The sequence below is a fragment of the Carlito syrichta genome, unplaced genomic scaffold, assembly GCF_000164805.1.
Source record: "Carlito syrichta isolate Samal-C Ts95f unplaced genomic scaffold, Tarsius_syrichta-2.0.1 Scaffold308147, whole genome shotgun sequence".
In the NCBI taxonomy this organism is placed as follows: Eukaryota; Metazoa; Chordata; class Mammalia; order Primates; family Tarsiidae; genus Carlito; species Carlito syrichta.
This window is the reverse complement of record NW_007252243.1, coordinates 337,131-361,548: the sequence shown is the minus strand read 5'-3', so window position 1 is coordinate 361,548 and position 24,418 is coordinate 337,131. Positions and strand designations below refer to the sequence as shown.

Here is a 24,418-nt window from a genome sequence, read left to right as displayed (position 1 = left end):
TAATTTTTGATTTATTGTAAGATGAGGTCTCACCAAGTTGCCCAGGCGGGTCTCAAACCCGTGGGCTCAGGCAATCCACTCACCTCAGCCTCCCCAAGCGAGAGGTTACAGGCTGAGCCACCGAGCCCGGACATGTTTGTAATATTTATGCAAATTCATTAGGTTCATATACAAACAACAAGATTTTTAAAAAACAATAGGTATGTACACTGATTTGAGACAAATCCAACAAACTTCAAAGCTTTCAATTATTCAAACCATTCACTTTCTATGAATGGATTTAAATATTTTGCTTATTGTCTATGTCATATGCACAACTCAATGAGGTGGCAAGGGCTCATATTTCCAACTCACATTTGTGGAAACCAAAGCTTGGTGAGCCTAAACACCTCATTCAATGATGCAGAGATAGTGAGGAATGCATGGTGGAGCCAGGATTTGATTCCACACGATGTCACTCTAAAGCCCAAGCTCTATAATGGTCAAGCATTCTAAGTGTTTCACACAGAAGATCTCACACTTTAGTGTGCATGTGGGTCACCTGGGCTTCCTACTAAATGCACAGGGTGATACCACAGGTCTGCAGTGAGCCCTGCGGTTCTGCATTTCTAAAAAAACTTCTTGATGACGTCAGTGCTGCTGGTCACAGACCATGTTTTCAGTTGCAAGGGTGGAACAGACTCACAGATTGTGAAAACTGTTGACATTTTCAGCAGGGTTGTTTCTTATGACAGAAACCAAATTGCCTGAATTCATTAAATGTTTCACAGCTGTGCAGGATTAGCATTTTTCACTCTGAAATTTCAGAACCGTGGTCAGCGCTGAGCATACCTGGATGTTTAGCAGTTTGTGACAAAGAATCGCTAAACACAAAGCAAGCCCATCTGGTGTTCCTAGTGTCCTTTTTCCTATCATTTTAGCCACATATCTAGTGTGTATCTGCTATCTCTCCACAACTAGGGTAAGAAGTCAGGGAGAGAACTCCTATCCCAGTGTGCTTGGGAGCTTTGGTGGGATGAAAGGAGGGGTAGGGAAAAACAAGTGAAGATGCTTTTTAAGTGTCTGGTGCACAAGGAATGTAGGAGAGGGTGTTCCTTCCTTAAAAAAGATAAAACAAGCTGAGAAAATTAGTCAGATAGATTGCTATAGAAATTCAAGCACAGAAGAGGAATTTCAACATCACTGCACACAAAAATGAAAAGAGAGAGACTCCAAATATGTCATTCACATCTGACCCACAGTAATGGTCACAGCAACAGCTGTAAAAATCATCCTGTCGAGTACACACTTATCAGACCATATCAGACCCTTCTCTAAATCTGTCCCCAGCCTGTCTCTATACAACAGCAATGAGGTGCTTCAGATTTCATTAAGAGGGCAAATCACAGGTTGTTGCACATCAGGAAGGCAATGGAATAATACGAGTCTCTCTGGATTCCTCACAATACAGGTTGCACAATAGCAGCTAAAATGGCAGCATCTGTAGCTTCAACAGAGTAGGGGTGTATCCACACATTTTTGTGTCTGTCATTCACATATTCAGTAATAAGCAGTCTGGTCCCAATGATATACTTCTGAAAGTTGATACTCAGCTTCTGACAATGAATTAATCTTGGTATGGAAAAAATAACAGATACCCAATGCATATATTAAAAGGCATTCCTGAAATGGATTTGTGTCTTGCATTTCACTGACTATCTCTCCTTCTAGCCCTGCCTCTTGTCTCTAATATTCAAGTAGCAATTTTCTTCCACTTCCCCTCTTCTGCTTTGTCTTTCTATACCTCCACATCTACCATCACCAACTCCACCATTACCAAATATTATTCATCTACTGCTTACTTTATTCCAAGTGCTTTATAAACTTTTCATACAGGGTATCTCATTTAAACCCACAATAATTTGCAATATACTTATCATTTCTCTTTGTTAGAAATGGGGACATGGAATCTAAGAGAAAGTAACTTGTCCTCCTTCACACATGTAATAGAACTTTTAGAAAAGACAAAATCAAAATTGGAACTCAGGTTTATCTGGCTCAAACACTTGAAAGGCTTTCACTATCTTTTCTTTCCATGTTTTTGCTGCATGCCCAGAAATTCTGCTGGTATGGCTCTTCAGAAAGTCACATGTTTGTCAGACAGTGAAGTTAATTGGGTAGCTCCTTGCTTTCCTTCTTAAGTGAGCAGAATATAAATGAGAGAATATCACACGTGGCACTCTCTACTCAGCCAATTACATGCTATTTCTTTTGGCATCCTACCTGCACCCATTCCTCTGAGTTTATATGAGAATAGATATTAGTTAATGCCAACAAAACATCTACATTCACAGAGTGAATGTCTAGTTATCTTAGGTAGCAAATAATATGATGACTTGGGAACAAGGTCAACCTAGCTCTCAAGTTAGTACATTGAGGCAAATGTGGTGGTCACAATAGGCACATGGAAGGTTTAAGGAGGGACATTTCTGAATGAACACTCAGTTGGCTTTAGAGCTTGGCACTGTGTTGCCAACAGTGATATTGACCTAGAAAGGACATAGGGACCAACCCTAATCTGTATATTTCTTTTTCCTCAGTGAATAGGATTTTGCTCAGATGAAAGCAAACTAGTTTTCAACTTGGAAATAAATCAAGTGACAATAATGATGACAATACCCCCATTTTTAAAAAAGTGTTCTCTGCATAGCAGGCATTTTGCTTGAGATATAGATGGCCCCTGCCTACACAGGACACCCTACGCCTCACAGACCATTGTGGAGGGGAGGGAGATAATGAAGCAATAAGGCCATTGAAGTCACTTTGGTAAATAATTAATTTAGATTCTCATTTCACAGTAACATCCCAAAATGCCTTTGATTCTTTTGAAAGATTAAAAAAATGTAAGATCTAACCCCAGATGTCTTGTTGACACTGTATTTTAACATAATAAAGCAAAAAGTCATGGCAAAACACATAATTAAATCACCAGTAAAGTAATATGAGTATAATAGCTAAAACATATTTGCATTGGCTTATTTTTAAGTCAGTCCTTTGACTTTATAGTAATTTCAAAGTAAAATGAAGAAAAAGCTTAAAAGCTAGAATCTATGTTTTAGATGACAATGAACCATCTAAATCTTATGATTAAGTATCTCCTTGTGCATCTCATCACACTGCCTTGTATAAATGATTGCTTGTGTAATGCGGTTGTCGATTTTGCAGCGACTCAACAAAAACCATGGCATGGTGTTTTGTAAGTGATCCTGAGGAGCTGTCCGTGCTGCAAGTGCTTCTATTGTATCCTCTGCAATGTTTCAGTGCCACTTTGTGGGTGTTGTGCCATTCAGGGAAACTTCCTTTCACCAGGCAGTTTTAAAACAATGTCCTTTACATCCAGGCATATATTATTTGTGGGCACACCAACATGTGTGTGCATGTATGCACAAACAACATATACACCCAAGTCTACCTAGTCACATCACCTGACATATGTACCTAATTATGGTAACTCATGAAGAGATCCCTATGATTCCTGAAATTGTGATGTTGACACTGTGTTTTAAAGTAATAAAGCAAAAAGTCGTGGCAAACACAATTAAATCGCCAGTAGGGGGCACACCTCATTGATAAGGGTACCTGCATGGTGAATATTTGTATACCTCGCCCTGAATTGTACCCCACGATATTAAATAAAAATTAAAAGAGGAAAAAATAAATCACCAGTAAAGTAATATGAGTATAATAACTAAAACACATTTATTGACTTGAAAAGAAAATAAAACAGTCCCTTGACTTTATAGCAATTTCAAAGTAAAATTAAGAAAAAGCTTAAAAGCTAGAATCTATGTTTCAGATGACAATGAGCCATCTAAATTTTATGACTAATGTAAAATTCTCATTAACTCTTACAGCATTATAATGTTGAATTAAAATATTGCTCAATCGTTTCCATCAATCTTACTATTGCTATGTTGAGTGTAAATAAAATTAAAGTTCCTAAGGAGAAGAGAAAGAAACCCTACTCTTCAGTAAATATACAGGCACAATATAAGAATCTCATATGAGAAACAGCAAAAAAGATGGTAGTGGCATATTTCTTAGCAACCTGGAAAAACACATCCCTTCTAAGGAACTTTACTAATGAACTCTATCAAACAATACATATTCATAGATTTTATAATTCAGAAACTGGATTCCAAATAAAGCTAGACATTTTTGCATTTCTGGTAATATTAAGCAATTTAGCACTTTCTTTCAAATTTATGACACAGATTTTGTAAAACAAGAATGTTTTCTTAAGATGATTTGTTTCAGGCATGCAAAGTATATGTTAAATGAACAATGGCATGGTTTCCTCGAGACTTGATGAATAGGTACTTGGTTCTCTTTAGCACATGTATCTGGAGTACTCTCATAGGGTGCGTGGCCACGATGATAAATACTGGAGTCAGAGGCATTATTCACTGTCAGTTTCCAAATGGCAGGTCATCAGGAGAAGAAACTGAAGGACTCTCAAAAGAAATGCTTTACAAATGATGCTATTTTCATTTCACTACTTGTTCTGAGAAAATTGTTTCCACATTCCACTTCAACATAACGGTGGGATGGCATTGCATTCTATTGTAACATTTCTATTTCAGCCTTCTCTGCAAGTGATAATCTATTACAATGTGCACTGATATTTTAATTCATTTGGTGAAATGGTAAAATGAACACATTTTTTGAATTCCATTATTATTAAAATGATGTTAGATGTATCTTTTGAAGTGTAGTTTGTGATTTTCTACTGATTTTCTTTCATTAAATGTCACATCATTTTCAAATAAACTAATTTGTTTTACAAATCATACACATGAAAAGTTGCTGTGCTTTCAACAGTATGTTTTTCTTAAATAGAAAAGTGAAGTTGTTTTAATTGTGAATAAACCTTGACTATCTATTACAAATTCTAGAGATTTCTGAATTGATTTATATAACTCATCACCCCAGACTTATTAAAGAATGCAGAAAATATATTTCTACTTAGAAGCATTCAAAGAACACATTACAGATAATTGGATAATTCTTCAAATAAATTCTTTATTTATTAATTTAAATGTTCCAATTTTTAAAAACTGAAAACATAGCAATCAGACTAAGAACATTCATATTAGTACTTTCTTAGTTCTGTCATTATAATACTGCGAACTTTGAAAGTTCTTTCTTAATTTCCATATTGGCTGGGTCACACCCAAGATACGTATGCAAACTAGTTGGTGACAGAGATCACCTTGTCAGTAGATCTTATATTTTATGTGTTAGGCTAGCACTATAAATTTTTATGTCAAAAAATAAACATCTTTATTGAAAAATGTACCATTTGAATACAGAATAAAATTATAAATTATTTTATATATAGTATTTATTACTGTTTTATTTGCTCTTATCCTTTGAGAAAATACTTTGAAAAGCTAAAATAGTATACACAATGATTAATTTAGAAGCACTGTGGGAAACTGCCAGGGGAGAGGGGGCATACCTCATCAACAAGGGTACCTGCATAAGAACATTTGTATACCTAACCCTGAATTGTACCCCACATATTTAAAATTAAAAATTAAAAAAAGAAATATTGATATTGTATGCATTGACATAATGTAACTCCGCGTTTAATAGCAAATGCCACATTGCACGTAATACAAATTCCAGATGAATGTACTATCACATGAAGCCATTTAAGCTTAAGTTACTATTGACTGTGTATAGATATTTAATGCCTACGTTTTATATATTATAAATTTGTTTGAGTGTGAGAGCACACATTTCAAATGTTTTGGAATTTTAATGAGTTGGGATTACAAGTAATGATTAACTCACCATGAAAACTCTTGTCTTTCGTTGTAGAAACATACCTTAAGGAAATCTGGCTTAGGATCAAGGCCTGCACATTACATGACATCTGTCTCCACCTTGTGGTTATTATAAATATTACTACTTTCTAATTTTGTTCTACTTTTCAGGTATACATAGGAAAGGTATGTTTGCAGTGAGTGGCCATGAAAATGTATTAATGTTTCTCTATCTTTGGATATTTACTTTTAGACATCAGAAATAGACTATTTCACATTCTAGAAAAAAATAGATACATTATGATATAAAAGTGTTCGTTTATCTAAAGTATTTCTAAGTCTCTTTGCCAAAGTTATTAGTAATTTCTTGCAAAAATATTATATAACTATGATAATATGCAACTTAACTGGACACTTTGGTACTCCATTCAACACATCTCTTTCTAAGTCTGTTAGCTGCCCCTAGACATTTTATAGCATATACAAGAAGCATTATCCTGAAGCTGTCTAATACTTTCTAGAGAAGTCACAAAACGAGGGGAAATGATTTTATGATACAGAACCGTCATCTCCCATCTCCCCAGGAAGAGTGTAATCTTCAGAATATTTCTTAGGATTTTATTTTATTTTATTTTTTATTTTTATCTTAAAGATGTGGGGTACAATTCAGGGTTAGGTCCACAAATGGTCATTGTACAAACTCCTAAATTCCAAATACAGACTTTTCTTTCCTTTTTTTCCCCCTTGACTCAAGAGCTGGGGATGTTGTAGGGATCAAAATATACAGCCACACAGCTCTGCCCTCAGCGGTTTACAATCTGTTTACTTTTACTTTAGTTGGAAAGGGAGAATGTTAAATCATAGGTCACACCTGTCAATTCATATCCAAGTAAGAGAAAGTTGTCTAATCATTTGCCTATCTAAAACAATTTGCAATTATCTCATCTGAGCAAAAATCTTCCTACTTGGTAGACTTAATCAACCCCAGTTTTTCAGGTGTCTACTCACTAAACATCTGTGATACTTTTTAATGCCATGTGTTGTTTTATGTAGAGCCCAATACTATGAAGAGAAGTTTGAGGTTCTATTGATTTGGAAAGATTTCCTCAAAATCCAGCAAAACACCCTAGTCCCACCAACCACGACACTACTTGTAAAAGCATAAGATCTCAATTTCCTCATGGTTCAAGTACACCCTCCACACCCTCTCCTCTGACATTCATTCTTACTACACAGTGACAGGCATGAAGGCAACACTTCTTTAAAGGTACACTTTGCACATCACAGAGAACTGTGTAGCATATAGTTCATTTACAAAATGACTTTAACACAGAATCCTACAAACTGTCCTTCCTTCCTAATGATTTTATAACTTGATATTTATATTAGGTACTATTTCAAGAGAACAAAGCAAATATGTATAATTTGTCTTCAGGAGAAAACTGAGGTTACACTATTTCCTGGACTTGCTGCTTGCAAAGATAAATGTCTATCATAATTATGTTCCAACATTTGATGCTCCAACCATACCTGCCCTCAACACTTACGGCACATACTTTAACTTGAGCTAAGGATCCCAAGAAATTCAATATAACTTTATGATTTCCTGATATAGTTTCATTAAAAAAGGTCTAAGAAAATGTGATTTATATGCATTTGGGATTTTTGAGAAACAGATTTTATACTTGGATATATAATTAACTACACTAAAATACATGAGCCTATTTCCTTAAAATGTTTTTTATATAAGAAAGCTGTAATTCAGGAGGGGGGTAGTTAGGAAACACTAGGAAATGCCACTGATAACAAATTTTCATCCCAAAATCTGTTACACTGATCAAATATTATATTTGGCATGTAATTCACAAGACTCATATCAGACTTGTGCTCATGATGATGCAACAGATGAACACTTACCTTTTTCATTTCCGTTTGCATAATTTGGAGGCTTGTTTTTGTCAATGCTGTTAAAGCTCTGACTTCTCCTATTTAAATTAGAGGCTCCCTGGACCTTGCTGCTGCTGCCTGCAGCTGGCACCCTAGAGGGCCCTGGAAGCCTGAAATAGTATAAGAAAAATTACATCATTTTGTGTATTAAAAAAAGGGAGGGAGCAAGGGATTCTGAGCAGGGAAGAGTCAATGGGAAAATTACAATATATCATGTTCTGAAATCTATTTGGCAGACATGGTGATTCAAGTGACAAAAAATAAATAGTTAAACACAATGTTGGAAATCTTTAAAACCATCTTGCTTCATCATTCAGTAAGCATGTCCTCAAAGAAGAATAATGTAGAATAATTAAAATAATCTTTAACTAAAAATCACACTAGCCGGACTTGGTGGCTCAGCCTATAATCCTGCGTTTTGGGAGGCTGAGGTGAGTGGACTGCTTGAGCCCGTGGGTTCGAGACCTGCCTGGGCAACTTGGTGAGACATCGCCACAATAAATCAAAAAATTAGCCGGGTATGGTAGCATGCACCTGTAGTTCCAGCTACTTGGAAAGCTGAGGCGGAAGTATCGCCGGAGTCCAGCAGGTGGAGGCTGCGGTGGCCGGGAGCATGCCACTGCACGCCAATCTGTGTGACAGAGTGGTGACACTCCAACTCAAAAAAAAAAAGTCACACTTACCTCATCCCTGATGTATAAAATTTTGACTTAAATTACTGTCACAATTACATGAAAAGTGAGTGAAAAAATAACTTTGTTACGTTTTCAGCATGCTAATTAGTTATTTATAGTTGTTAAACTGTTCTTGCCAAAATATGGAGTATTTGTTTTCTCAAAGGTAGCTGCATCTTAAGTAAGGCTGTCTATCTATTAATAACAAGGATAAAGTTACTAAAAAGTTGAAAACAGCAAATGCCTGTTGAATACCTAAACCAGCTAGCTACTCTAACTAAAACATGGTGCTGGGACCCAGGTCATGAATTAAATTATACTTGATGGTCAGACTCACTAAGAATTTTTTTCATTATCTTGCCAAAAATAAGCACCTAGACTTTAGGTGGTTATCTCACAAGTGTGGCCAACTGACTACAAAGGAAATATTATAAGAAAAGATGCAGTTCTCAGAAGAAGAAAATCACTGTTAGCTGAATGACTGTTTAAAATATATCTTCAGTGACCATAGCTTCAGCCACTCTTTGCATATAAAGTATAGGGCATGAGAAAATGTATACATGCTATCTTATAATTAGGGGCAGCTGAACAGGAGGTTATGACCTACTGATATTTTATTTAAATTATACTTAAATATCACTTGGATTATTTATTTTACTGTTTAAGCAATTTCCACGTTAAAACTTCAATTCTCAATTATTTCAATTGGGCCTAAAATGTGAAATAACTAGATTTTGGTTTTATACTACTAATATATATTGTATAGGCATAATGATCTCAATTCCCAAATTAAAAAATAGAAATTGAGAACTAATATTGACACTCTAACATCCAGTTAGAAAACATGATATTAAAGGTTGCCAATACTTTTAGCAATATTTGCTGCCACCATGTGAATGCCATTGTGTACTACTCTAAAAATTTCTATTTGAAAAGAAAAAAAAAATCCAGAATTTACAAATACAATACTAAATGTTTTCACAGTGTCCTTTTATAACAATTTTAAATAAAATATTTTGACATATTTTATACTGGTGCCCAATGTATCAAAATTTAACAATCCAGTTGTTACAATAATCAAATTTTATCTCACCGTTATAATACTACTTGACTATATTACTCCCACAAATTTTTAGAACATAATCAAACCTTAGAAAATATACTTTATTAACAATAACACGCATTGCAAAATGGAATGGACATTAGGAAAAAGTAAAAACCAGCTTAAAAACAAATGTGATGATTTCTTGGAGCAGTTAATAGTTTCAAAATGTTGACTGTGTTTTAGAGTTTAAATACATATGTCTAATAAATAGTCCCTTCAGCTATGTTACTAATTAGCTGTGGTACCATACACAAGATTAGGATCATTTTCCAAATGATTCCAGCATTTAACTTTTGCTCAAATGAATCTACAAGGGATTGTAAGTATAGCACAATAACCACAGACACTAGGAATTTGCAGTGCCAGTGACTGCACTCTGCAGAAATAACTCAACTAATTAATTTGGTCAAATGTCCCAATCATAATAAGTCTGAGAACCATTTCTGTTGATATAGCCATAGACTGAGAAAGTTCATTCCAAACTCACATGTACAAACAAATTTTGTCACAAAACTTGCCCTGCTTGCAATGAAAGTTGACCTGTTTCTAAAAAGCAATTAAAAGACATTTTAATCTTTACTATGAACCATGAAGCCAAGTGATTTTCAGTCCTCAGAAGAACAAATTTAAAAAATACGTTTGTTCTCCTCATTACCCTAATTTGATGGGTAGCCAGAGAAGCTCCAGATCATTCATCAAAGTAATAAAAAAGGAAATGAGATGAAGGGGGCGGGAGCGGGGAGAGAGAGACACTCACTATTAAAACAAAGTGTTAGAAATACATTTTACATGCCCAAGTTTTAGAAGGAATAATAAAAACTGTTCATTATACACAGCAGGTCACTGTTCCTTACACATCCCAATTTATATAACTTATTCTAATTTTTTGTTAAATACCTTTAAATGTGTCTCTCTAGGATTATTTTGTTTTCTATGGAAATGAATATAACTTAGAAAGCCAAGGCAAGGGGAAAGGCACCTACCTCAAGTCAAAGCATCAGAAGCAGTCCTTGTGGTCAAGCATTGCATAATACAATTTATGAATAGCACGATGACTAAAAAATCACCCCTGGATACTTCCCCAGTGAACGAAATGGCACAAGAATCAATACTAATCAGAGGTGTAAAACACTTTTGCTGTGGCTTCCTTCAGCTGCCCAATGCTATTACCACCATGCCTTCCGCAAACTTATCATTTTTTAAGAATCAAACGCTTTCAACACTTTTTATACATCAATCTCCAAAGAGTATGTAATGAGCTGCCATTGATTATAACAGATTGTCTTTAAAATACATTTGTTATAAAGAAGTAAAAATTCAAAATATGATAGATAGAAAAACAGTCCAGACTGGCCTGGTACTAATATCCCCACCAAAATCTGCCAATGTTTCTCAATTCTGTTTTAAAATATGCAATTATCAATGCATGCCCAACTCAAAAATCAATTACAATCTTTTTGTATAACTTCCAGATGATGTGACCTGGAAAAAATGAGGCCTTCAGAATTTTTTTTTTTTCTTCTTCTTTTTTTACTTGTTCTAAGCCTAAAACCTAGACTCAGTCACAGCACTATGTGCAACTAAAATAGAAGAAGCTAAATCCATTTAATGATCTAACACAAACATGCTCTTCCCTTAAACTATGTATGGAAATCTGCTAGGACAAATTCAGTGCTCTAAACTTCTCATTCAGAAGTGTGTCATTTTAAAAGAATTTAGAAAGGACAAAATATCACTGGGTATTTACTTGAATATCACTAAGAAGCAATAAATTAGAGAATATTAACTGACCTAGTAGGCTTTTTCTGACTGGTTGCAATTCCACTGTGATTAGACTGAGGTGCATATCTGGCTGCCAGACTGTATGAGAAGAAACAGAGAAATTGAATTAAAGAGATTCTTTGAACATGGAAAGAAAGCACAAACTTACAAGAAAACTATGAGTTAATGAAATGCAATTGGAACACATATAAACATGTATAAAGAACAAATTAATTAGAAAATTATGGCAATGCAACATATACAGCATGATCTTTGATTATGAATGCACTATGAAATAATGCAGTGGACCCCTTGTAATAAAATGTGTCATCATTGACTTTAAAATTATGGCTTGTGATAGTCTGGATATTTTTTAATAGTATTATTGCATCCTATTAAAAATTTCAATCTTTGTAAATGACATGATTGAAAGATTTTTTTTCCTTCAAAAGAGTAGAATGAAGAAGAATATGAGATGAAAGTCATTAGTTTCTTTCATAAACTCTTCTAATTTGCTTTTTTTCTAAATATTATTTTGAAAGCCAAGTGGCTAAATAATGTGGTTTCCACCTAGTAGGCTGTTGCTGGTTTCTCGTAATAGAATTTTTCAAGAAAGTGAACAATAAAAGACATTTTGTCAAAAGAAAGATGTATACAAAAATAAAGAGACATTGAATATTCAAAAACAAATGTAAATACTAATGACAACTTCTGGGCATTTTTGAATTACATTTCTAAATGATTTTTTAAATAAAAATATTTGTTCAGTGACTCACAAGAAAACATTTTTAAACCAAGTTTAGAGAAGCAATGCTTTATAAACAAAATGCAAATTTGTACATTAAACTAAACTTAAATTGAGTTACTTAAGAGTTCTGGAATCGCTGTGTTCTAAAGAATATTGCTAGAGCCAGGACATGTAACGGCCATGGGTTGATACCTGAGTTTCTTCACTTCTCAGGTGAATCATGACTCAACCTGAACCCAGTTGCTGTACATGTACAGCCCCCAAGGTCTCCAAGGAAACAAGAACAGCCTGGGGGTATTGGAATCAGGATGAGGTCACAGAGAGCCCTACTGCAGTTGATTCGATTGCTTCACTGACAACCAGAGGGTACTTTAGACAAGGAAAGAATTACTTAGGATGAAAATGTATTTCCTAAGTCAACTCTTACCACACTGAGATGCCCTGTGGTAGGAGCTTAAAAATCTTAAAACAGTCTGGCTGGAGGGGACTACATCCTTATATGGAGGTGACTTTTCAGGCTCACAGAGCACTTGTTTTTCACATTTGGCATGTGATATATTGTTGTTTTCATACAATGTGTTTTGTTTTCTAACTACATTGGGCACTGAGATAACTGGCAACAGTGGTCCAAACTATCTCAGCAATAATAATATCACAGAGTAACTTACAATAAAACAATCAAACTGTCTCAATGCAGTGAGATAGCAATTTAAAAATTAAATTTGAAAAAAGGACACAAATGAAAAATATATATATTTTGTGAACTGCTCAGCCTACTTGTCAATACAAGAGTAAAGAAACTACATAAATGTTTACCACTGTGTCTATCCTATACTCTCTAAATTGAACACAAATATTAGCAATAGAGATGACAATGAAAGAATGTACTTTCAGTTCTATTGTAGGAATTATACATTCTTTCATTGAGTAGAAGCCACCTTACTGCTTTTTCCTCCATGATTTTAAAGAAGTGTCATAATATAATTCTTACAATAGAACTGGAAAAACAACCACTACAAAGTCCAGTCAGTAATTTGGCCAAAATCAGTCTGGTTTGTGATCCATGCATATTTGTTGATTTATTATGTAAGAACACTCTATTTCCTGCCTGTGTTTTTATGCCTAATCCTTTTCTTTAAATCCTTGAAACTTGGCTTTTGTCCTACTTCCCTTGAACTTGTGCAGTTGTTAGCTTGAAGAATACAATCATTGTCTTCAGTTCTATGTTCTTTAGTCTTTGTATTTGGCCATGTTGATCTCTCCCTTTCATAGTCTGTCATTCCAATATGCTCACCTGATTTGTCCACCATCATTCTTGTCCATTTTCTTTTTCCTTTCCTGGGTCTTCTTCTTTCTTCATCTCTTAAAGGCATAATATTGGCCCCAAGACTACATTCTTTCCCCTCAAACACTTTTATGTATTATTTACTTAGTGATTTATTTTCTGCTATGATTTCAACTAATTAATTTCTGTTCATACTCCCATTCACCAATATCAACTGAATAAAAGACTTTTCTATTTACATAATCTTCAAGCTCACCACACCAAACTCTCTATCTTGCTTCTTTTGTTCCCAAAGTCTTAATCAGTTCTTTACTTTTATTCGCAAGACCATAGTTTTCTTTAATTGTGTAGACTTGAAACTTAAGAGTTGCTTCTTTCCTTTTCTCTTTCAAATACTACAGATAAGTAATCAATACCTAGTCATGCTGATTCAACCTCTACAAATCTATTGGCATCTCTTGTTTCTTTCAGTTCTCTCCCACATGTATCACAGTAACTCAAGCCTTCAAAACTTCCCATAACACCTCTGGCCTAGAGGAAGTCAAGGGTTGTGCTGCTTATCTAATTCATTCTTCTGAATAGAACATGAGAACCAGAAAGGACTACAAAATGTATCTAGGCTTGACTCCTGGTATCATTGTTTTTCTTAAACAGAGAAGTGAAATTATAGGTGAAGGAAGAAAAGTCCAAGAAGAAACAATAAATTTCTTAAAACATGCAGCTGATTAGTGAGATTCAAAGTAAATTATGACATTCAAGGACCTCTACAAAATATTCTTATATTGTTTCCATCTTCATCTTCCACTATCTTTGCCTAATACATTTTCTAGCCAAGATAAATTTGTATCTCATTTGTACTCATCTTTTTTTCTCTGCCTTCTATAATTCCTATGGGAATACTCCCTACCTGTGTTTATCATGCCAAATTCTATCCATTTTTTCAAGGACTGTTTTAAATTATACCAAGCTCATGCAAAATTTTACATATATCCTTGAAATTATACTTGAAACATTGTGTTCAGATTTATAAAATTAAATGACTACGAATGCTTTGAGATCATTTTTAGGAAATAAATTCCTAGAGTTTCCTTGATTTAATCAAATGTACCAAGACTATCATAGTTATTGAGAGTTTATCAACTTTCTTATATTAAAAGAGAAAACTAGTAAATTGTGAAAACATAAATGTCATATGTCACCAAATCATTAGCATAAATGTTATAACAGAAAGTGTATCATTAATAGAATTATTGACTGGACAATAGAGACAATATTTCAAATATCTGTATTTTAGAAACACTATAATAAAAATACAGACAATAGAGCATTCTACCTGACAACTAATCCAATTTCTTTAAAATAAATAGCAAGAAAAATTATAGAAGGAAAACATATATAGTAATGTAAGAACTTAAAAACCAATCGTAATGTATGTAAGCTTATTTGGATTCTAATTCAAACACACAACTGTTAAACATTTATGGGAGAAAACTGAGGAAGTTTTAATACCCAAATGTTAAGTGAAATAAAATAATTGATATTTTAAAAGTGTGATTATTTTGAATTGTGGATATGCAAAAAAAAAGCTTTATCTTACAGAGATATATTTGTAATTTTTAATAAAATGGGGCTGTATAATTAATTCAAAGTAATCAATAATTGAATTAGGGCCTTGGAATAGTGTGGTATAAATTTTACAAAGGTAAACTGTGAGTTGATAATGGTTGAATTTGATGGATGGGCCCATAAGAATTTGAATGGAATTAAGTATGCTAAAAAATTAAAGGTAGAATAAGAACTATTCTTATCAATTATTATTATTATTATCCTCTAGAAAGCAATTGCACTGTTAAACATAACTGCCAAAAAATGCTTAGCATAGCAAAAAGAATTAGTATTTCTTTTGGTATGTTTATTTATAGGGCAGTATCATCATTCTGAGTCTATTTTCTAGTACTAAGAATAAGGAAAATATTATTTCACCAATTAAATGATTAGTCTTATAAATTCTATGATCTTTTATTTTTCATGATTCTAGGAAGTAACAGACTTTGTTGTAGCAATTGCATTTCTAATAGCTGCCTAATCAAAAATTACTGGTCTGTCACTACATAAGTCTTTACCACCCTCAAATGTTTGTAGACCAAGAAGAATAGACTCCCTGAAAGATCAACTTCTTTATCCTTTGACTGGCTCTTTAGCTTCCATAGGAAGCCCAATGAGCAAATAATCAAGTTAGGCCTAATAACTAATATTTCAATAAGATTGTATAATCTTCAAGATACTTTATATATATACATGTATATGTGAGCATGTGTATATACGGGGGGGTGACAAAAAAGTGTACATATTTTAAGAGATGTTATCTGTGTATTACTTTTCTAAGTTGAATTGAATTACAGTAGCATTGTGTAGTATAACATTCACTCAATTGTGCTTCTGCCATTGGCTATCTTGCCTATCACATGGTGATGCTAACATGCGTTTGATTAATGCCATCCTTTGAGAAAATGTCATACTTAAAATGTGTAAAAATTTTTGAACCCCTCCCACCCCCCCCTATATTTAATTAGAATTGTGTTAAATGCTAGTTCTAACTATAGTTTTGGGGGCAACTTGTTTTTATGTCCTTAGCAACTACATTTAGATGTTTATTACTTTACCCTGTTTCTATCTGCTCACCTGAAAAGAAGACAGGAAGAGAGTAAGGGAGGCTTAGTTGAACACTGACAATGTTCTAAAAAAAAGTTATTACTTTAGCCTTTAAAATCACTGGTAATCTAGAGTGGACAGAAATATGAAATCATCAGTCTCGATATTTCTTCCTTTCATTCAATTTTTTTTTTCTTCCAAAGCCTCACATGATCAATCATTACCCATTTCTTTCATTATTGGTTTGCTCTAATTCAAACTCTTTGTTTCTTAATAGTTCCTTTTATTTTTCTTAACATTTTTCTCTGTCTCCTCAGACAGCACAAAAGCATTTTCCCCCCACAGTGCTTGTAACACCATTCCCCAAGTTTCAAGTTCACAACATATTAGTAACAAAGCAAGTAATTAGGCACAGCTAACTTGCAGTCTATTAGTAAAACAGACACTGAGAACATGTAGACACAGCTTTGAGGTCAGTGGGGTAAAAACCAGAGTCAGAAAACCACTAAACTAGGGATTATTAGGCATCTGGTTGAAGATTGCATAGTTTTATTATTTTCTGAAATGCTGTCCAGTGAGACAGCTTACGGGTGGGCAAAAAATGTCAGTAACAGAAGCACAAAAGAAATAAATATTTTGAGACTCACTCTGGGTCCTACTAAAAGAACTATCTGACCATCTTTCTAGTAAAGTGGGCTATCATGGGTATGCTTTTTATTTTTCTTGAATGTGGAAGCAAAAAAGAGGAAATATATAGCCTTTTTTTTTTCAAAAAAATATGGAATTCATTTGCTGTTTAAAATACTCAGAATCCAAACTTTCAGAACTTCCTAATTTGGCTTCAGTGTAAATCCCCATGTGAAATTATAATATCCATTTATTATAAGGAAATAAAGCTTCTCAAAGTAAACAGGTTCTGAATTGTGGTTACCCATTTTTACTAATCACTATAGCCTCCATATCTAAAATGTGGTCTATAGACCAACAACAGTGACCTCACCTAGAACTTGTCAGAAAAATGGAATCTCAGATACCATCCCAGACCTGCTGAATTTGAATCTTCATTTTAACAGAATTCCCAGGTGATTCCAATGCATAATAAAATCAGAGAAGCTGTGCTCTACAGAATATCCACAAATGAAGGCAGAAAACCTGTTGTTTCCCAGTTCAAACAGCATAATCTAAGCATCTCAAGCCATGCCTCTTCTTAGTATTCCCCTTCCATCACACCTACTGCTATAGATGTCAACAGTCCCCTTCTTATAGAAATCCTCATTTTGCCTAGTTTTCCTGACACAAGAGCCACATCTCCAGTTACTATGCCTACTTCCCAAGTACAGGTTCACTCACTGTTTTCACCCCAAAAATTTTATGCTGCGAACATAAACATTTTCAAAATTATAATTTCAGATATCAGCTAATCAATTCCTCCCTTTCCTTTATAGAAAATCTATTTTTTAGACTCCACACTCAATCCTCTATTTTAAACTTAAGAATCTCTTTTCTAAATATCTCTTCAATATCTCTTAAATATTCTATCTAGATGATATGGTAATTGGTAAGGTTAAGGGTCTGTCTGTCGTCTGAACAGATCATGTTGTTCCCCAGAGCAGGAATTATATTCACTTTTGAATTTTCAGTCCCTATCATAGGGTTGGTATATGTTCAATAACTAAATAATTGCGTGATTGACTCACTGGGTGATATTAACAAACTGTGTTATGAGATATCTTCATCTTCTAAGCAAGAGAAATTGTTTCAAGAATGGAATTATCTGAAGTATATTAAAGGACAGAACAGAAATAAACTAGTCATTACTGTATACTTAGTAAGTGACAGCAATTTATATTTATCTTATTTATTCAACAGTCCTTAAAGGTTACACTATGCACCTTATTGATAGACATAAAAAATGAAGCTTTTAAATAGAAACTCACTTGTAAAGTTGTACATCTGATAAATTAAAAGTGCTGAGATAAGAACTTAAATTTGGTAGACAACATAAGCTATGCTCTGTTTTCTGGTACCATACTGCCTTTTTATAAATTATCAATAGAAACATTTTTGTTGCCCTATGAATTTCTGAAGATTTTCATCTATTATGATAACACTTTTATATTGTCCACAGAATATCCATTCTCCCAGTCTCAGATCTACTTTCAATAGACAATATTTGGCATTCAGAGAAATAACATTCAACAACTTTATTCAATATGCTACTTTACCTAGAAATCTGGAATACACAATCAAAACAAATTTTAAAGGATCCAGGCTGTATTATCTGAGCAACGGTCCTCAGTCTTCCAAGCAAACATTATCATTTAAGTTATTAAACAACATTTTAGTCAGGGATAATGAATATGGCACATAATTCATACCTAACCACTCCCACATCCATTTCAGACATCACTAGTAAATCACAGAATTTATTTTCCTACTAAGGCCTGTGGTAGCCTCACAATCCTTGGCCAAAATTCAAGTAACCCTTATTATTCAAGAGGAATTAGAATGATAGTTCAAACTTATTTGCATCTCTTCTCTATGCTTTTACTAACACATTGTTAAGAAGACTTAAATAGTTTCTTACAAGATTTTTGTGGAAGATTATATTTCTGATATAGTTATTCTAGCAGAATAACTTGTATGCAGAAGTAAAAAAAAATATGTAATCTTACTCCTTAGTTTTCAATTCGGGAACCAAATTTGCTTCTAATATAGTGTACATTAGCTTATTAGAAATTACCAAAACATAATACCTGAACCAGATAAAATGTATCAACTTTATTCCTTGTAGCTCCTATCAAGCCTCTTCCAAAAAAATCTCTGCTGAGGCAAATGGTATTTGAATTGTTTCAACTCGTGTTTAATTACTGTAGTCATTTAATTATTTTTCTTTTCTTATTAATTATTTCTACACCTGTTGTTTGTCCAGTAAGACTCAGAGAGTCACATATCTTCCTTAGGAATTTGACCTTTATCTCGATTGCAGTAGAAAAGTATCAAAAGGTTCAGAGTAAATGATACATTCTCAGATTAGATAGATTCTTCTCTTAGGAATGTAAAAGAGGAATGCAGTTGGGAGATTTAGCAAGACAGGAAATAGGGAGTCTAAGCACGAAATGACTGCCATAATTCAGGAGAGATGTGAGAAGGGCTTAATGAAGGCAGAGGCACAGGAAAAGACGTGAATGATTGAGATATGTTAAAATAATGCACATAAGAACTGAAAGAAAGGGTTAAATCTAAGACAACTCTTGGGCCTTGGGCTTGGGTTGCACCATAAAGTTACATTGAAAAGAGTGGGAAAATGAGGTTGCATATCCCTAGTATAGTGTATGAAGAGAACCAACAAATCAAAAGTCCAGTTCTAAGTTATGTCAACATTCAAGGAGTGGAGGATGTAACAGAAAATATTGAGGGCGGAAATTCAGTAGTGAGTGTTCTCACCTTCTGAGAGGTGATAAAAGTCACTCTATGATTCTGGTGAATCCTGTACAATGTAACATCCTATATCGCTCAGTCCCTACAATTAGCCTGCTCATACGTGCTTGATCATCTTCCCAACACCATATCCTTTGGTTCTTGTCTATCACTTTTGATGCTGCTATATTCTTGTTTGGAAGCCCATAAGCATGGTCTTTTCAGTAGAATGGCTAACGTTTAACCATGGCTCTTGATCTCCTAGTTTAAAATCACTTTGGGATCATGATTGTTTTAAAGAAAATAAAATTAAGTCTTACTTTCCCTTATATTTTTATGAATACTATTCACTCTTCTTGCTTACGAAAGTCAACAACATAAGTACTCTAGGACCTAGTTCAATAAAGCATCATCAGAAACTGCCCCAAAAGGACATCCTAGACCCACCATTCCCAAAGCAACACATACAGGGTGGACCTTCCTGAACTTATAACTCTTAACACTGTACATGATCCAAAAAGCATCTTAAATTCAGTATCTAATAAGTGTTTTGTTTTATGACACAGTGATTAGATAAAAATATAGTTAATATCATATATTTATTTTAATATTTCAACCAGAGTTTTGTATTACTTTTGTTTTCTAATATACACATAATGTGAAAGACAAGGATAAAATGTTTCAGAAGATAAAACATTCTCAATAGAAAAAAAGTTCCTTTGAGAAGTTAACAGAAAGCTACCATAACTCAGTATACTGCAAAACAAACCTTCTCCCTGCTGGCTTTTTTCACCCATGGATGTTTGTGGTCCCTAGAGTTTTGTGTCAAGCTCACCTTTTGTTCCCTAGCTTTATATACTTTTCCTGAGCTGTTTTTTTTTTTCACTTCTATTATTTCAATCAATGAAACATTACTAAGCTAATGCTCCCAGGTCCATATCTCTACCCTGGAAACTCTCCCATACCCCAGAGCCACATACTGGACACCACTATCTAGAAATCCCATTGTCTAGAACACCTCAAACCCAGTAAGGCCAAAGCTTCTTCTCAACTGTTTCCACTATATTATCTTTCTTTTCTGTCTCATTGAACTACACCAGTGCCACCCAATTAATAAACAAAAATAGAAATATGATGATTGTCTTTCACTCTTATCTCCAATTGGTCACCAAATCCATTGTTCCAGCCAGACTTTCATGTCAATTAACATTAAACTGCTCAATTTCTTGCCACTATAGCTGCAGTGTCCCTCCCTACTTCTCTCCCCAAAGCACATCTTTTCTTTACCCTGTCACCAGGGCAGTCTAAGTTATAAATAATCTTATTTTTCAACTTAAAAAAAAGCAAACCTCAGAGCAATATTAATTTACATTCAGGAAATAGTCCCAGCTTCTAGGCATAAAATTTATAGCCTTCATAAACTGACCTCTGTCTACTTCTCCAGACTTATCTCTCATTATATACTGTAACAATTTTAACACAGAGTTATACCAAATCATTGATAATCCTTATATTGAGAGGTGAGATCTTTGTGCAATCTACCCCCTCTCTGAGTCTGGGTGGGCTTGAGATTGCTTCAACTAACAGAATCCCCATGTGAGAAGTACAGTGACACTGAGGCCACCATGCTGGAGTGCACATGGATAGTCTCTATTACAGTTAAACTGCCAGATCTATGTGTGAAGAAGTCATCTTGGAAGTGGATTCTGCAACCAGAGATGTTCTGTCTCCCAGCAGTTTGTGACACCCTTGTCATTTCATCCTTCTCCATTAGATGCCTTAGACATAGTAAAGCAAAGAAAAGCCATCTCCTCTATTTCTTGGCTTACAAAATCCAGAACATAATAAAGCTGTTATTGTTTTGTGCCATTGGATTGTGGTATTTTTTTTAAAATAGCAATAGTTACTTCTAACTAAACTTGATCCTCACAGCTATGGTGCCCTGAATGTAGAGCGTCATTTCCTTCATTAGTCCCTTTATATATGCTCTTTCCTCTAACTTTGATCACAGAGCAACTGTACTCTGTTGAGTTGGTTAGCACACCTATTTAACTACCCACTTAAATATCTAGGTACACCATTAAATTATGGCCAATTTGAAAAGTAACAACATCACCATATTTCAACCACACACCTAGCATAACTATTGGCACATGATGGGGGCACATTTATTTGTGGAAAGTTCATACTTTCAAATCACCAGTGGGAAATAAACACTAGGATCTAATGTAATATGTAAAAGATCACTAGTAATAATATTGTCTTTCATTAAGTCATATGGTATGCATTGACTCTGCCCAACTAGATGGGAGTTGGTTCATCAAAACATAAAAATCAACCACAAACAGTAATTTTATAAATGGATGTACTTAATCAAAAAGTAGTTGAATAAACTATGTTTAACAGAGAAAAGTAGAATCTAAAGGCAATTTTTCACATTCCATAGGTTTTATAATGCTTTATCTCTATTATGAAATTTTATAGAAAAGTCTTTTAGAATCATCCTTGTTTCCCGCTTTGTCTATTTACTATCAGCCTTGGAGTCACCTAAACATATCATAAGAGTGGAAATTCCTATACAGAATCTCTTTTATAGTCAGACGTGTAGTACTCTTGATTTCCAAAAAAAGAGAAATGCATGCTAAATTATAATATCACTTTTTTTTACATTTTAACATTATTCCCAAGGAAACAAGGAGAAATACAAACAATCTTCAGAATATGAAGTAAGAAGTATATTGGGTCTGAATTGTAGTGGATATTTTTTATCTCCCAATTTTGTTTCTCTTCCATAAAATAGTACTATGTTTAAAAGCCAGAAATTATTTCCTTTCAAATTCACTGAAAATGGTTTGAGAAAAATATTGAGAATAAACTACTAAAGATATATTATAATTAAATATATTTTTAAACAGTCTTAAGCTAAGAATTTTTAGACAAAATAACAAATTTTGAAGATAGTAAAGTCCATTCACTTAAGAATTTTAAAACTGAGATAGATTGAAATACATTTCTTTATATGCCCTATGATTGCTCAAGGTAGAAGTGAAACCATATATTCATGATTACAGTTTAAAGAGTTCCTTAAACCAAATTCTTCCTTTAATATAAAGATGTTCCCTTCTGCAGGTTTTTTTGTGAACTGCTATAAAATGATAACTGACAAGTCATTAACTCTAAGAAAGAGAGAAGTCCAGATATACCTTCTGTACCTCAAAACTATATGTATTTCTTTAAAAAGTAATTAAGATATTTTACACAAATTGTCCTTATTTCAGAGTAGGTAATAAAAGTGCTTTGTCTTTATAGTTACATTTTGCTGAGAATTTACTATAAACAGTTATTGCCTAATCCATAAATGAGTCAGAGACCACTTTTATCCACATGTGTTTCTTTTTAGTAACTGGGTGGCTGAAATATCATCCCAATTGCATTTGAGACAGGTTACTGTGACAACTTATGTCATTAGTGAAACATGGTATGAAAATGTATTATAACCTTCTGTCTTATCTTAAATTTCTACAGACAGTTAATAAGGCCACCTGCATGGTCTGCTCTTGTGAGATCTAAAAACAGTAACTAGAGTGGGAGATGCCTGTGTAAGATATTATAGCATCAAAGTCTCTTGCTCTTTTAGGAATGTCAAACTTCAAGATAAAGGAGAACTCAAGAACCAGACTCATAATTCTTTCACAATATTACCATAAGTTAGATTTTCCACAATGCTTTTACTTACACATAACTTAAAACACTAAGCAGTTTTAAGGATCTTTTTTCATTTCTAATTTTCAGCATGGAGTAAAGTTACATCTCAATACATTCAGAGCTCTATTCCAAAAGCTCATTGTAATGCAGCCACCTTAAAAAATTAGATCCTGAATACTGGTAGACAAAGCTATTTTGTCAAACTAAAAACTGTAACTATGGCAAAAATCACCCTGATGAAATAAAAAATAAAAGATTGTTTAATACCTCCAAAGATTTAAAAAGTATTGTAGCAGCTCAAATATATTAACAAACTCTCTTAGTACATATGTTCAGGAAAATGACCTTCAATTGTTACATTTATAAAATAATTACCTAAATGCAAGTCTATAAAGTATGTGAAGATGTACTAGAAAGTCTATTCTATCACCTTCATAATTGAATAGTTTCCCATTTTCTGCAAAGCAAATATAATCATTGATACAATTAGTTTATTATTACGAAGGGGTAGATGAGGTCTCAAAACACCTCTGTTAGTAAAATTTGGTGCAGTCTGCTGCACAGACTTGCAGAGAGAAAAGTCTTAAAAATATTCATCTTATGAGATCAAGAGGGGTCAATCAGAAAGCGAGAGACAGTAGACATGGTCAGAAGTGGAAGCATAGGAAGTAAATATGAAGAGGTACACTTTGAAAGTATGCTTTGTAATGAAGATGGAACCTTGACAATGCTTAAAATCTCATGGGCAAAACTATTTTAGTTGCTGAAGTGTGTTAAGTTCCCTAGATCTAATTCCATGTTCACCCATTGCCTGATTATAATTTGTATTTTCATGTAGATCTGACTACAGGAAAATCATTCTATAGTCATACTGAAATAATTATCATTTTTAAGGCAGTTTTAGTTTCTACTGTAAGTCAATAAGTTGAAAATTTGAGGTCTGTCTTTAGAAGAAAAAAGGTAATACACAATAATTTCATGTGGCATAAAATTGCAAATACAAAAATCAAGTCTATTTGAGAAGAGAGTGCCTCATAAACACCAAAATTCTAGTATCTATATCTGTTAGATTCAAATTTCTAGTGCTTCAGAGGAAATGTTCATAAAATGTACAAACAGAACATTAACATGTCCTGTGGTAAAATTTTTAAAATGAATTGCAAAAATACTTATCCTGAGTCACAGCTCTATGATGGTACACATTTTACATTTTAAAAAACTTAGTAGTTACGATAATAATACTTGTTCACTGTTATTTTTATCTACACATATAAGTCAGAAGCATGTCAACTTAAATTCTCTAAATTAAGA

The 24,418-nt window shown here is 33.8% G+C and overlaps 1 protein-coding gene across 1 annotated transcript in view; it reads right to left on the bottom strand.

The window, feature by feature from the left end:
• The window catches only part of LOC103267481 (neuron navigator 3-like), a 120,235-nt gene that overhangs the window by 18,999 nt on the left and 76,818 nt on the right, over positions 1 to 24,418 (bottom strand). The window contains exons 4-5 of the mRNA XM_021716064.1: positions 11,328 to 11,396; positions 7,728 to 7,867 (exon numbers count right to left, since the gene is read on the bottom strand). Of these exons, the coding sequence (XP_021571739.1) occupies positions 7,728 to 7,867; positions 11,328 to 11,396 (209 nt within the window). The remainder of the gene's footprint in view (positions 1 to 7,727; positions 7,868 to 11,327; positions 11,397 to 24,418) is intronic.